The sequence below is a fragment of the Primulina eburnea genome, chromosome 5 (assembly GCF_022965805.1).
Source record: "Primulina eburnea isolate SZY01 chromosome 5, ASM2296580v1, whole genome shotgun sequence".
NCBI classification, from domain to species: Eukaryota; Viridiplantae; Streptophyta; class Magnoliopsida; order Lamiales; family Gesneriaceae; genus Primulina; species Primulina eburnea.
Window position 1 is genome coordinate 4,143,165 of NC_133105.1, and position 15,260 is coordinate 4,158,424.

Here is a 15,260-nt window from a genome sequence, read left to right on the forward strand (position 1 = left end):
GAACAACTATCGAGCATAATTCCCGATTGATGGATCGGTCGTATTCTTGATGATAACTGTGATTGATTAATCGGGTCAATGGTATGTCTAATTTACAGAAAATTAAAATATTCAATTTAGTGTAGTAGTCAAAATTTTCAGTTACTATCAAATAACTGTCATTACAAGTCAACTTTTGTATCCGTCATATCTCTGAAAGGAATTATTGGGCGATTAAAATAATAATACTGTCCTACAACATTTTTTTATACGAGATTGTAATAACTATTATATTTATAATCATTCAATAATAGTCAACATTGTAAGTTTAGTTAATATAATTAACATGCAAATTATATTGGAAGTAAATTAAATAATATTTCATAGAATTACACTATCATTTAATACAAGACCAGGTGGATAGCCGCCGGGTCCATCGTCAATGTCCGCAAGTATTCAAACGTCTTCTCTAAAGACTAATACATGCTCAAATATGGAGCCGACATACGACTTATTCTACGCTTATTTCCCTCGTCCATTTTCACATTCAGAAAAATGGAGAGCCCAATTCTTGAATCTCTCTGTCTTCCATTCCTACTCTTTTTCTTGCTCTTTATTCATTCTGCAACTTCAAGATCGCATGTATCTTTAGAAAGAGGTGATTCCCTTTCCGTCGGAAAAGAATCAGACTTTATCACCTCCTCCTGACAACTCCTTCACTTGTGGATTTTACGGCCTCGGAACCAATGCCTACTGGCTTGCAATCTGGTTCACAAACTCCAGGGACAAAACTGTTGTTTGGGTGGCTAATCGGGACAGACCAGTCAACCGCAAAGGCTCAAAGGTGACGTTTCGGCGAGACGGGGCGATGGTTTTGACGGACATCGATGACACCATCGTGTGGCAGAGCCAATACAACTTCTACTGATGTTGCTGCAGCTCAGCTTCTTGATTCAGGGAATCTTGTTTTGACAAATCCTAAAGGTGATATCCTCTGGCAAAGTTTTGATTCTCCCACTGATACGCTTTTACCGTATCAAAGATTCACCAAGACTACAAAATTAACATCTCTTTTAAGAAATGGTAGTTATGAAACGGGCTATTTTAATCTGTACTTTGGTAGTGATAACGTTTTGAGGTTGATATATGATAGCCCTGACACATCCATCTCTTATTGGCCAAATCCTGACAATACTATTTACACATACGGTAGAACTAACTATAACGGAAGCAGAATCGCGGTTTTAGATGATATGGGCAGGTTTTTGTCAAGTGATCTTTTACAGTTTAATGCTTCTGATATTGGTTATGGAGTAAAAAGGAGGCTGACAATGGATTATGATGGGAATTTAAGAGTTTATAGCTTGGTTAATTCGACCGGCTTGTGGGATGTGACATGGCAGGCTCTTATAGAACCTTGTAATGTAAGAGGCGTGTGTGGGAGAAACGCCATATGTGTTTATGCACCGGAACCTAAGTGTGTGTGTCCTCCTGGGTTCAAGGTGGTAGATCCGAGTGACTGGAACTTCGGATGCAAGGCCATGTTTGATGAAGGCCTGTTGAATTCTCGAATGGTGAAATTCTTGGCGATCCCTCATACAGATTTCTACGGTTATGATTTGAATGCCACATTTCCAGTGACATTTGAGCAGTGTAGTCAACTCTGTTCGGAGGATTTTCGGTGTCTAGGATTCAGTTATCGGCTATTGGGACAAGGGTACTGTTATGTGAAGAGTGCACTTTTGAATGGTTATGCTTCTCCCGATTTCCCAGCAAGTATATACATCAAGATCCCTGGAAAACTGCAGACGAAAGACCTCAATATTTTTCATGCCTCAAGTACGACTTGTGAATCTAGTGACGAAGTTGTTCTCGAGGGTTCGCCCTCTATGTATGATTTTGCCAACAGAAGGGTGAAATGGGTGTATATTTACTCTTTTGCTATAGCTATTGGAACAATTGAACTGATTTTCGTTGTACTAGGATGGTGGTTCTTATTCAGAAAACACGGGATTCCAGCCTCAGTTGAGGCTGGATATCGCATGATATCCAGTCAGTTTAGATGTTACAGATACAGTGAGCTGAAGAAAGCAACAGGAAATTTCAAGGAGGAGTTGGGAAGAGGAGGCTCGGGAGTTGTTTTTAAGGGCGTTCTATCAGACGAAAGAGTCGTGGCAGTAAAGAGGTTAGGGGATGTATTTCAAGGACAAGAAGAATACTGGGCAGAGATCAGTACCATTGGAAAGATCAATCACATGAATCTTGTAAGAACTCTGGGGTTTTGTTCTGAAAGGAGACGCCGCCTTTTAGTCTATGAATATGTCGAAAACCTCTCACTCGACAGGCATCTTTTCGACTCGACTTTCCTCGGATGGAAACAAAGATATGCAGTGGCATTAGGCACTGCAAAAGGGTTGGCCTATCTCCACCACGAGTGTTTAGAATGGGTCATACACTGTGACGTGAAGCCTGAAAATATACTTCTTGATGCCGAATTTTTACCAAAGATTGCAGATTTTGGCCTGGCAAAACTCACACAACGAGGAGGACCTGGCTCAGAATTCACCAGAATCCGGGGGACAAAAGGCTACATGGCTCCTGAATGGGCACTGAACCATCCCATCACTGCAAAAGTAGACGTCTTTGGATATGGAGTGGTGATCTTGGAAATGGTAAGGGGGATCAGGCTGTCAAATTGGATCGTGGAAGATGAAGGTGGACATGAAAATGAATCCACTCTCGCAAATTTTGCACGGGTAACAAGGAAAAAGATTGAGATAGGAAGCTCATCTTGGATCGAAAACATCGTGGATTCAAGATTGGAGGGCAAATTTAGCAGAAAACAAGCAGCAATTCTGATTCAAACAGGAGTTCGTTGTGTGGATGAAGATAGAAACAAGAGGCCAACAATGGCCTCTGTGGTGCAAACACTATTGGAAAGTGAAAATGAGATGGAAATTCAAATCTAGAACTAGCAATAACTGCCACCAGTTTCTTCAAGTTTTTTTGGCTTTTCAGGGATCAAAATTAAAAATAGTATTATGAGACAGTATAGAAAACTGTCCTGTTATTTTAAATTTATGCAGGTTTAAAACAAAAATAAATCTATTGTTATTTCTCAAACAAATTGACATGTTCTTTAATATTTTGTTTTTTTTAAAACATAATTAATATTTAATCTGATGAGTCGACGCCCCGCCAAAGCACCAGTCCACCACAAGTCGTTATTCAAATTTAATGTATCGATCGTATATAAAAGTGTGTGAAAATTTAATCATTTTTTTATATAAGCAAAATTCCTCCTATTATAATTTTATAGGGAAAAAAATCATCTTGATTCTTGAAAAATTAACAAAGAGGAAGACCAGAATTGAATTTAGGTTTATATGTCTTAGGCCTACTTTAATTAGATAACAATTTAATTAACTTATAGTAAAGATAAATGCAGTTAGATTACTTCTTGACGGACCTTTTAATCTCCAGATCATTAAGTCATGCATATTCAATTTTTTTTTTTTTGAATTACATATTCAATATTTTGAAATCATGAAATGCATAAAACTCACATGTTATGCTGTAGAATTTGCTCTTGAAATCTTGTACAATGGAACATGAACTCTTTGAGAGTTGTAGTTATTTTAAATCTTCAGGTAAACATTGATAATCAGGCCCAGTTGGAAAAAGGAACCAGTTTTGCAGATCGTGCAGCCAGAGTACCTACCAATCTAGATGCACTCTCAAGTAGTAGATATGAAACTTGGGATATGATCAGACAGATGTAATTCAATCCTATGTTACCATGTAATCACCCACAGGACCATCAGCAGAGGCTGCTGTTGTTTTCTGTGCATTCTTGTAAGAATACCGTCTTGCAATAAAGGCATAGGCTCCTAGATTGACAGTCGTAACACAGGCTAAAAACCAGTAAAAATAGTCGAGTCGGCTACTATTCAAATCTTTGCCAAACCAACTTTTTCCACCCTTTTCTGTTAAATGATCCACTAAAGTTATTAGAAGACTGCTAAGAATGTTTCCTACACCAATGACGCTGAGGTAAAATGCAATGCCTAAGCTTCTCATAGAATCAGGCACTTGGTCGTAGAAGTACTCTTGTAATCCCACTAGGGTGTATCCATCGCCTATTCCGATTATAAGAAATTGCGGTGCTAGCCAGAAAATGCTCATTGAAACTGAACCCTCGAGTGGATTTTTCTCCACTATGTGTAGTCTCTTTCTCTCAACCAAGGCCGCCACCACCATAGTGACAACCGAGAAAATCATCCCAAAACCAATCCTTTGGAGAATACTAATCCCTCTCTCGTTTCCCGTTAATTTTCTCAAGAAGGGCACTAGGATTTTGTCGTAGATTGCAACAGAGACCATCATCCCAATCGCTGTCATTGAATATATCGAGGCTGGTGGGATCATAAAATTGTGGGTGACTTTGCGATTCAATGTTGTACCTTGTTTGATAAAGAATGTAGCAGCTTGCGCTACACAGATACCAAATGGCAGAGTAGTGAACCAAATCGGGATCATGTTGACTATGAGCTTCATTTCCTCTACTTTGGTTACAGTTGCGAGTCTCCAAGGTTTTAGCTCACTCTCTGTTGGATTTTGCACGAGTTCAATTATTGCAGCTCTATCAAGAAACCTGGTAAAGATTATGAACTTATATATTCAGTAACATACCCCCTTTATTAAATTCATTGATTTTGGAATAAGATTTCTTACTTGAGCTTTTTGGTGTGAAAAAGAAGCCTCCTTTGTGTCTTTTCTGATCTTGGAACTTCGTACAGTTGATCAGGTTCTGCTGGATATTGAAGATTTCTTTTGCCGATGGCTGCTACAAGTACTTGTAGCATTGGTGTTAAGGGACTTCCGGTCGGCTTTCTAAAACGATAAAATGGCCTGCCTGTACAAAATATGACAGTGCAGGAAGCCAACACTGCTGTAAGAATTATATCAGCTGCAGCATAGCTCATGTGATCTTGGATGTAAACTATAATTGTTACACCTAATAAGAGACCACAACAAAGGCCAATGTTCCACCAATTAAAAAAAGACATTTTCTTCCTTCTTTCTTCAGGATGATCATCATCAAACTGGTCAGCTCCAAAGCTCTCCAATGCTGGCTTATGTCCTCCAGTGCCTATCGAGATCAAATAGATTGCTAGGAAGAAGAACACCTCGTGGATTCTTCGAGGATTCTGACAATATACTTTTCCACATGGCTTTAAATCCGGGACTATTCGAGACATCATCAACAGAAGCAGCCCCTGCTTTTACATAAAAAGTGGCAATATTATATATACACGGTTTCTTTGAATGAAAATCAGATGTTTAAAGACTCCGTTCCGATAGTATTGGAAGGAAAAAAAGATCATGTTACCAGGAGATAGACAATGGATGAGGCTAGAACTGTGTAGAATCGGCCAAGGTAAGCATCGGCTAAAAATCCTCCGAGTAAAGGCATCATAGTTGTTACACCAGACCAGTAGTTGACACTTTTTGCTGCTGTTTTCAGGTCTTGATGAATCACTTTTGTGAGGTATATGATTAAACTTGTTGCTATTCCAAAATAACTCAACCTTTCGCCGAACTCGATGGCTGCAAAGGAAATTCCAAAGGGCTTCTTGTAAGCTACTGCGTATGCACATGAGACACTCCATATTTTCCCTAAATCTTCTCAGAAATTTCATTAATGAAATGAAGATTGTCGATAATTTTATGAGTAAGGTCTTCATCAATTTATTTTTTATTATTTATTTACCTGATTCTGTTTTAACATTTCCACGATATCTGAATTCTAATTCCACAAACTTTATTTTTAAGTTTTTGGAACTCAGCAAGGGATGCAAGATTAAGTTATTTTTACTTCTTGCCTAATATGGAGATAGTGGAGAATCATGGATCACGTTACAGAAGGACTAATTCTTGAAGCGTGATGCAGAAAAATGCTAGTAATATTTTTGGTAAACTGGAGCACTGATTCTAACTTGATCTAATTTCCCACTTCATAAATATTTACTTTGTGGCAAACGAGTTGATAACACTCCACATTATATAATAGCAGCTCGATTATTTTCGAACATGAAGTATGACAGATATCCTGCTCGTATTTTTTTCCATAATCATCAGAAAATAAAGTTAAACAGAAGTACTGTAATCAGCATTCTAGTTTCATGGAGTTGAAAACATATTCATTAGCAAGAAATTCAGCACGTCGCACGCGTCTGATGCGCATGATTCATTCGTTTACCTATGATGAAAAGGGCAGCTGTCCACGAACCGGTGGAGGCTCGAAGAGGAGCTCTTCCTTTATGATCAACCGAAGAATCATGAACCCATTTGTCCTCATTAATTCTCTGCGTTCCCTGTTTCTTTACTTGCTCCATTCGAAGTTCTTTCGTCTAGTTTTCACAAGTTGGTGATCCAGCTTAGCTCTTGGTGGGTTGGCAACTTGGCTTGGTTTTTCTGATATATAAAGGTGCCACTTCACATGCATAGAATCATCAGCATACCAAAAATTTAATCAATACAATGACTTGATGCACGTAGAACTAGTTAAAAGTACTTTTTTTAAATAAATAATATAGGAATTCAATTTTTCTAATTTTAATTTTCAGGAAAAAAGGACAATTATTTCCTTGTAAAATTGGATCGGGTTCGAATAGAATCCACCATTCTTTAGTAGCTCTTTGGATTATTGCCATGAAATGTTGTTAGGTGATGACGATTAAGAAGATGGATAAACCGTAAAAAAAAGAAAAACTTGCTGTCAATTATTTGATTCTATCCACTTTCACTAGAGTAATTGCTCGTGGAATAGCATCCCATTTCCTTTTATCCCTCCAATATTTGATTCTAACCATGTAAGTTTTTGTATGTTCACCAATTAAAAGTCCTTAATAAAACCGTTAACAGTGGCCTTGATGGGGACCAAGTCCCTAGAATCTAGATCATGAGCACAAGATGTGATGCTGGCTCATAACCTTTGTACCCGAGAGTTCATGACTCGTACATATCCATGTTCTAAACATTCTTACTTCTCATACGAACTTGGAAAATCCAAGTCAAATGATGTTGGTTTTCTATTTTTAGTCTCGTCGATAAATATGATTCATAATATCTTAAATACCGTTTGACTTGTAGCATGAGATGGTGATAGACGTACGATATCAAGATGATAGATTCAAAGAAGTTTTAAGAAGTTAACTCAATCAAAGGCATTATTCTCTTGTGTGATTTCAAAGCACATCGAGATGACAAATTTTATGTTTAAAAAAATAAATAAACTTAAAAAATCCTGGATGGTCGGTGAGTTGATTTTCAAGAGTATGAAATATCTTTGTTTCCGTCATGAGTGATGGCACCAATTCGGCCTCACAAGCCCGAGTAGAATTCAACTCCACTAAATAAACATGGACCATCATGTCAATTTTTTTCCCTTGAAATATTAAATTTTGTTGAAATATATTATATTACTGGCATATCTATGCAAAAAAGACCAGTATTAATTATTACACATAAATTGTAGGAGTAAACCTTTTCTTGAGTTGTTCCATGTATAGAAAAATCTTAAAAATAAGACACTTAGTGATCATCACATTTTTTTTTGAGTTTAGGGGTTGACCTTGTGTTCCAAACGGGAGATCTTAGTGTAAAACGAGATACGAGTCACTGATTGGTAATCATCACATTTAATTTCACATAAAAATGAAAATTTTATCATATAACTAATCCCACCCTAAAGAACTTATTACTTCTCATACCATTTATTAATAGATTGGTAATTGGCCAATTATTTTGGTAAGTGATTAGTGGTGGATATTTGCTTAAATTGCAAAAAGATCCCAAAGATCATAGGAATCCCACTTATTAAAATAATAATTGAACTTATTCAGAGGGTTGATAAATGCAAATTTGAGGAGATAGTGTAGAATTCCTCAGATTCTACTTTCATAATAGTTTCAACATGATTCTTCGATTAAAAGTCAAAGAATTTGTTCGTCCAATATCTCCACTTTGGGTTAAATCACTTTTCACGATCACGCATAAAAAACATGGTAACACCAATTGACATCCGAGTTAAGTAGAAAGATAATTTTGGATGTAAATGGTCATACATGCGAGTCACATCGAATCGAATATTAGTAATAAATTTTTTTTTATCGAATTTTGATCATAGAGAAGTTCCTACGATTAATAGAAAAGAATAAGCTATATTAAATTCGCTCAACGAAATTATGTTTGAAAAAATGATACGGAATGTTGTCTAATAAAAGTTGATTTTTGAAATGAAATTAATTTTTGTTTTTTCATGTAGATAATTTGATTTGTAATGTATTTAAAAATTATAATAGTAAAATCTATATCAATCAAGATTAAAATAGTCGTATATAAAATATTTAATCAAATATAAATGATAAACTAATAATAAGCACAAATTTTTTGATTGTATAGTACTATATAATAATAATAATAATAATAATAATAATAATGCTTATAAATAAAAACAGCTAAAAAGAAGGGATGTGAAATAAATGAAGTAGGATAAAAATTGTGAAATAATGTTAAAATACAAAGGATAAAAAATATTCAGTTAATATTTGCTATTGATTTCTCAACAAAATGTGCTATATATGAGACCATCTATCTGTTTATTAATTTTGAAAAATACAAAATAAAAAGAAATGATTTTTAAATTTCCCAAATGGTACTTGAGTAATAAAAAAACAAAAAGTAGGAAAAGTATTCAGCAATTCTTTTCAAAATGACCCGATAAATTTTGGCAATGGCTCTTCTCCACAAACAAAATAATTGCTAGCTTTCGACCCAAAGTGGTGGCGTTTACCACGAAATATCAAATCAGAAATTTTGGCCAAAGGGTATGAACATGAAGACAAATAATAGCTGCTTGCCTATTGTAAAATCAACTTTTAAGTCTTTTGTTCACACTAGGATTTTCCCTGAAAACTATGATCCAAATGTTAAGCACTTGAGTTCGAGGAAATGTACAAGATTTCTTATTTCACACTAAAGATGATTATCCCTACTTGTCAAATTGATCTAACTGGTTTTTACAAGATAAAATGATTCTTCCACACAAAACTAATATCAGGGTGGATCAGTCCCTTGTCTCCATTGGAGTGGAGCCATCCCTGAAACTGATCCTATGTGTTTAGTTCTTAGCTAATATAGCGATAGGAAAACTCTCAAATAATGAAAGATACTCAGACCCGTTTCAGGTTTCTTTACATCTGATTCAATCGATATCTAAATAGGGTAAATTCGATTTCCCAAGATAGAGCATGCCATCTTTCCGAGATAAGATAGAAGAGAGAATCTGAAGGCAGACTAAACTTGATAGTTTAACCAGAAGCCGAATTAAAGTATTCAGAAAGGATAATTTTACTTAAAGTAGGCTTAATTACAGAAACTTCCCTAGTATTTCCTCGTTCAATATGTACTTAAACTCCTCCCATTACCATGTATTTCTATCATCAGCACAATGAGGATTCAGTTTACCGTGAGGATGTCTGTTCACTCTCTGTCAAGTGTCAACCATTAAGTACTGATAAGGACACCCTAGATAAAGTAAGAGGCTTGTTTCCCTTCATGCAAAATCTCTATTCATTAGCTTGACGTGACCATGTATTTCAATCTCTTACCTGCGCTGATTTACCTTGAACCCAGTAGCTTGGAGTGGAGTTGTATATATGTGGTTCGTATTGTCATTATTCTTGGACGGTGGGCATGGGGATAAAGTGAGTTCCATCACATCCAAGAAACAAGGTATGCTGATATCAAGGTCTCAAATCAGCTAGAGTCAACAGCATCGTAAGAAAGAAACCATTCCTGCAAAATAAAAGGCATGGACATGCGTAGAAATGACATATGCTGCCATTATCAAAGAAAATGGACATTGGTCATGCAACTTGGCACGTGTGCAGAGCCATTGACTTTTATTTCCATGATACGATCTACGCGCACACCTTATGCACTAGGATAGGATATAACTTATAATTTTGAAAATTAAGAACATAAATTTTATTTTAGTTTAGAGGAGAATAATGCTATTCGTCTCTTCTTGTGCCATCAACCACAAAAATGCATTTGTGCTGCCACCACTCATGTAAATGTGACATGCTAATTCCAGCGTAAATATATCTTCGACTCCAGCCTCAGATTTCGTATATTAATCAAACAAAGCCACACGAAAATTAAAAGTAAAACTACAAAACGCAACCGGCTGGAATACCATCAAGATGAAAAGTTTTAGATGACAGATTTCATAAAATGTGTCGATTCTACCAAAGGAAAGCACAATAGCATCCTCACCACGTAGGAGTAAGTGCGAGAAAATAGGTGCATCAATTATTGTTCTAATGGATATCATAGACATAGATTAAATAGGTATCACAAAGTAACATGACTTCACAACATCCAACTTAACAAGAGCATTTTCGCGCCATTTCTTAACTATGACCATTTAGCAGATTGTGAACCTTATGACCTTATTTGGCAGAATTCTGAAGCTGAGGACCTTTCCGAAATTAATCAAAAAAATGATGAACCAAAAGCATAGCAAATTGTTCAAGTACTGTAACATAGTTATGTCTCTGCTGCTTGAATAGCACACCAATAAATCATTATGTTTCTCTCGCTACGAGGGGTCAGAGTGAAAAGATCTCCGAATACAACACAATGAAAAGAACAAGAACGAAGAGAGAGATCCAAACCGTGACCAAGATTGTCAACCAAAACTAATGACCAAATCTGCAGTTGTCAAGAGAAGCAGCAACTAAATAGACTAAACCAATAGAATTAAATAACTTAAAGAAAATGGCAATTCACAGCACAAGGATTCATTACAGCATTAACTTAGAGACAGCCAAAGTTTTAACAATCCAAAGAAGAAAGGCACTGACGATGGGAAGTATTTAGTCATATATCTCCTGCAACTGGTATATTTCTTCCACACTCAACCTCTAACGTTTTACAGTTCATGAATCCCAAGAAAAACAGTAAAATATTTACATACTTAAAAAATGGGGCGACAAAATGGCGAATGATATCTAGAGCAAGGTGAAATTGCCATCCCCGTAAAGCCAATTTTTATATACCATAGTTCAATTACAGCATCAAGATTTCATTTTTCACAAGTAAATATTTATCACAACCTTAGACATCCAATTCAAACCCATAGCTCCCGTCGTTTTGCTTACTCGTATCATACACTCCTGAATTCGAATCTTCACGCTTTTCGTGTATATATCTTCTACGGGGATCAACAGAACTAGTATCCAGCCTACCACTGCGCCTGCTAGATTGAAATCTCATTTTTGAATCATGCAAAGGCTCTCTACTATAGCCCTTCTTTCCAAATCTTTCCTTCAAAACTTTCGTATTTTGATATTCTTGTGTAACATTCTCAGACCGCGACCCAAAATCAACCCCATTGCTCGTATCATACACTCCTGAATTCGAATCTTCACCCTTTCCGTGTATATATCTTCTGCGGGGATCACCAGAACTAGTATCCAGCCTACCACTGCGCCTGCTAGATTGAAATCTCATTTTTGAATCATGCAAAGGCTCTCTACTATAGCCCTTATTTCCAAATCTTTCCTTCAAAACTTTCGTATTTTGATATTCTTGTGTAACATTCTCAGAACGCGACCCAAAATCAACCCCATTGCTCGTATCATACACTCCTGAATTCGAATCTTCACCCTTTCCGTGTATATATCTTCTGCGGGGATCACCAGAACTAGTATCCAGCCTACCACTGCGCCTGCTAGATTGAAATCTCATTTTTGAATCATGCAAAGGCTCTCTACTATAGCCCTTATTTCCAAATCTTTCCTTCGAAACTTTCGTATTTTGATATTCTTGTGTAACATTCTCAGAACGCGACCCAAAATCAACCCCATTGCTCCCTTTCTCGAATTCACTTTGCGACCTCCTCTTGGGATTCCTGTAAATCCCTTTTATCTGCAAACTCGCCTTTCCATCAGCTCCACTCGTCCCTGTATCTTCTTCTGGGCTCAAGCTCCCAATTTCATCATACCCATCACCTATTTTCCCAACTCTACCGTAAGGTTTTACACTATGAACAACCCCTTTCGGGAAAAACCTTGTTGACGGAAGCCCATTATCGGGCCTGAACAATTCCGGGCCGTCTCTCTCGGACCACAAGTCGAACCCACCAGGCTTCTGAAACCTATCCGCCAGCACCTTCAACTGCTCGTCAGCACTGATGGAAAACAAAGATGGAGGCTTCTCAATCCTCTCCCACGGTCTTTCGAGTTCGGAAACCGCCGCCTTCAGCTCTGCCCGTTTTCTCATCTCGTAGATTTGTCGCTCTCGGGCTAAACGGGCCTGAAGCAGCTGTTTGGCTTTCTTGGCCTGCATTCTCTTCCACTGCCACTTCGTGACCCCTCCTGGATACGTTCTTGGCCCACCTCCCATCCTAATCGTCATCATTTCAGATGGAATATTACTCGGGCTAGTGAGGGAAAGTTTTGAGATTTTTGTGTTGAGGAACAACACTTGTACCGACATCGATCCGCCCGCCACCGAATTAGCCGATGAGAGAGAATGAAGCGGTGTTGAAACCGAGCCATAAAGATGATGAATTGACATTTTTTCCGTAAACTACCACAAAACTTCTAAAATAAAGCTTCCTCTCTGTATGTGCAAGCCTGCAAGGTACATGGAGAATCCGAGATGGAGATGAGATTCGCTGAAAATTAGAGGCGTGTCTAATTTGGGCTTTGATTTTTACAATATGGGCCTATGATCTAGGTTGGGTTTTCATATTTTGGGCTATATTTTCCATTTCTTAAACGGGCTCTGACAATTTTGAGTCCATGCCATTTGTCCATTTGAAATTTTCCTAACTTTCCGTATACAAATGTCGACGTCTAATTCAGTCCTTTTTATTTGAAATACAAAATGATTTTATTTACTTGAATATGATATTTTATTTTAAATATCGGATTTTGGTGCCATTTATTTATCAACTATCGCCTAATGTCAATATTTTATCGCTCAAATTAATCACAATTTTATCATTTTTATATATTTTTAATGACTTTTCTTGGTACCAAAAAAATAACCCAACCCATTTATTAAATGTTATTAAAATAAATACTTTGGTAAATGAATAATCAAATTCAAGTACATAAAACAAGCACAAGTGTAGTATTTTCAAGCTTTGGGACTAGAAACGAAGGAAAAAATATCTTGGGGGACTACGCAAATAGTAGAGTAAACTCATGGGTTGATTTGTAATATTTTCAATCTTGTGGCCACTCCATTTAAACCCTAATCCATCCCCCATATTAGTGCCCTCACAAACCCTAATTTCTTTGGCGCAGTGTCTTCCCGCAACCTCCCCTTGAGAATACTCAGCAACCATGGTAATTCTTTCGTGATTTCCTCTCTCATCTCCAGAGTTTTGATATTTCCCGAACTCGTTTATACTTCTTATTCGTTGTTAAGTTTTTTCCTTTTCTATTTGATTTGTTATGCGTGTGTCTAGACTGGAGAAGCTGTGAATCCAAAAGCGTATCCGTTGGCAGATGCCCAGCTAACCATCACAATCATGGACCTCGTTCAGCAAGCTGCAAATTACAAACAACTTAAGAAGGGTGCTAATGAAGGTGAAATTTACACGTTTTCTCTGTGCTTCTGCAATAATATTTTCTTCAGAAGAAGACCTGGCTTCTCTATGGGGAGGGGGAAAAGCAATTTTTATTCTAGATCCATCTAAAAACTTATGTTTTACGCCGACGCCCCATTAAGTTGCATCGGGGTCCTTCGCGGAATCCAATGGTGCACCAAACGGTTTGCTCTGTTTGTTGATATAATGTCGATGATGAAATGCATGTGTGTGTGTTTGTTGCAGCAACTAAGACTCTCAACAGAGGAATTTCGGAGTTCATTGTTATGGCAGCTGACACTGAGCCTCTCGAAATTCTTCTTCACCTTCCGCTTCTTGCTGAAGATAAGGTTACTTTTCTACTTTGAAAGTTTTGTTTGAATATACTTTGAAAATGGACCTGTTAGTTTGACTTGACAGTTAACCGTTCTTCCCGTGAAGCCCGAGCATAGCCTTTTTGTGTGGACAATCTCTCAAACTTGTTAATCATTTCTAAAAACCATGCAATTGCAGTTAAAACTGATGGAACTAAGGATCAGGACGTAGTGTTTTACTTTTAATGTGATCACAGGTCTATTTAATGAGTTGAAGTCAATTCTGATGGAAAATCTGAAGAAGAAAAAATCATTCTGCGGGCATCACATGGATTGGCATGCTTAATTGTGTAAATTAAATAACTAAATGGAACTTTCGAAACTTAATTAGCATGAGGTATGAGTTACTTGGGATGGTTTTGAGCACAAAAAAACTCCTCAAGTGTTGCTCCAAATTTGATATTTTTTGGTTTTGTTTATTGGTGTTTCAGAGGCTAAACAAGTTATCTGATCTTTTGTCTTTGAGTGCAGAATGTGCCTTATGTTTTTGTTCCATCAAAGCAAGCTCTTGGTAGGGCATGTGGAGTTACCAGACCAGTTATAGCTTGTTCAGTGACCAGCAACGAAGGCAGCCAATTGAAATCTCAAATACAGCAACTGAAGGTTATTTTTTCCTGTTTATTAATAGATTATCGATATGCTATATTCAGAATTTGCATTAATAACGGTAATGTAATTTGTGAGCGACTCCCATATTTTTTTAATTTCTGTTTGCTCATAGACCATCTATGGTGATTTTCTTAATTGATATTGCCTAATGCAGGATGCCATCGAGAAGCTTCTGATATGATTGTGTAATGCTAGTTCCAGCGTGATGGGCCCCTTGTTCGATCCTGAGGCTCTGACTGAGTGATTTTTCCTGTCACATGGGAATATATCACCGCGTTCTCTTCTTTTCCGTTTCTTTGTCTTTATCGCTTTTGGGTTGTACACCGTCTGTTGTGTATTGATATAGCATGAGAAATGCAGTAAACTTATGCTGTGTTCGTTTATGCAGTCAGTTCGTAATTTAATTGAGAAGTAAAGTTTCTATATCACGAGATTATGTTACTCCAGATCAAGCTGTGATTCTTGGTGCTGAGGCCACCACTTTCTTGATTCTGGTTTTATGCTACATTCGAGCTGTATGCGTTGATTAGTTTGCTCGAGATATAAATGAAGGAAAATTAGTAATCATGAAACATACATCTCTAATTTATCCCTTCTTAAAAAAAATGAATCATACAATATTAAAC

General features: G+C 37.0%; 4 protein-coding genes across 4 annotated transcripts; 2 read left to right on the plus strand and 2 right to left on the minus strand.

Annotated features, from left to right (window-relative positions):
• The first annotated feature begins 404 nt into the window (after positions 1 to 404).
• LOC140832484 (putative receptor protein kinase ZmPK1) lies at positions 405 to 3,106 on the plus strand. Its single transcript, XM_073196540.1, is given in 3 exon segments — positions 405 to 681; positions 683 to 889; positions 891 to 3,106. Coding segments are annotated over 3 exon segments (2,484 nt in total). The 5' UTR covers positions 405 to 462; the 3' UTR covers positions 2,949 to 3,106.
• Positions 3,107 to 3,533: 427 nt separating this feature from the next.
• On the minus strand, positions 3,534 to 6,662 carry LOC140832485 (protein NRT1/ PTR FAMILY 5.6-like). The gene is made up of 4 exons (XM_073196541.1): positions 6,242 to 6,662; positions 5,372 to 5,589; positions 4,714 to 5,258; positions 3,534 to 4,633 (listed from the first exon to the last, which is right to left on the minus strand). The coding sequence occupies exons 1-4, from the start codon at positions 6,375 to 6,377 to the stop codon at positions 3,769 to 3,771; spliced, it is 1,764 nt and encodes a 587-aa protein (XP_073052642.1). The 5' UTR covers positions 6,378 to 6,662; the 3' UTR covers positions 3,534 to 3,768.
• Positions 6,663 to 10,909: 4,247 nt separating this feature from the next.
• On the minus strand, positions 10,910 to 12,740 carry LOC140832486 (uncharacterized). Its single transcript, XM_073196542.1, has one exon. The coding sequence runs from the start codon at positions 12,628 to 12,630 to the stop codon at positions 11,167 to 11,169; it is 1,464 nt and encodes a 487-aa protein (XP_073052643.1). The 5' UTR covers positions 12,631 to 12,740; the 3' UTR covers positions 10,910 to 11,166.
• A 470-nt stretch (positions 12,741 to 13,210) lies between these two features.
• LOC140832487 (uncharacterized) lies at positions 13,211 to 15,059 on the plus strand. Its single transcript, XM_073196543.1, has 5 exons — positions 13,211 to 13,409; positions 13,532 to 13,652; positions 13,898 to 14,001; positions 14,497 to 14,628; positions 14,789 to 15,059. Exons 1-5 carry the CDS (start codon positions 13,407 to 13,409, stop codon positions 14,813 to 14,815), a joined length of 387 nt encoding a protein of 128 aa, XP_073052644.1. The 5' UTR covers positions 13,211 to 13,406; the 3' UTR covers positions 14,816 to 15,059.
• Positions 15,060 to 15,260: the final 201 nt, after the last annotated feature.

What these genes read in the sequence shown, in the direction of transcription:
- LOC140832485 (XM_073196541.1), bottom strand. Translation starts at nt 6,377, where the DNA reads ATGGAGCAAGTAAAGAAACAGGGAACGCAGAGAATTAATGAGGACAAA. An exon ending in CATCCATTGTCTATCTCCTG is followed by an intron (nt 5,259 to 5,371) that starts GTAACATGATCT and finishes ATGTAAAAGCAG; the next exon opens with GGGCTGCTTCTGTTGATGAT. An exon ending in TTTCACACCAAAAAGCTCAA is followed by an intron (nt 4,634 to 4,713) that starts GTAAGAAATCTT and finishes AATCTTTACCAG; the next exon opens with GTTTCTTGATAGAGCTGCAA.
- LOC140832486 (XM_073196542.1), bottom strand. Translation starts at nt 12,630, where the DNA reads ATGTCAATTCATCATCTTTATGGCTCGGTTTCAACACCGCTTCATTCT.
- LOC140832487 (XM_073196543.1), top strand. An exon ending in CGCTTCTTGCTGAAGATAAG is followed by an intron (nt 14,002 to 14,496) that starts GTTACTTTTCTA and finishes CTTTGAGTGCAG; the next exon opens with AATGTGCCTTATGTTTTTGT. An exon ending in CTCAAATACAGCAACTGAAG is followed by an intron (nt 14,629 to 14,788) that starts GTTATTTTTTCC and finishes TGCCTAATGCAG; the next exon opens with GATGCCATCGAGAAGCTTCT.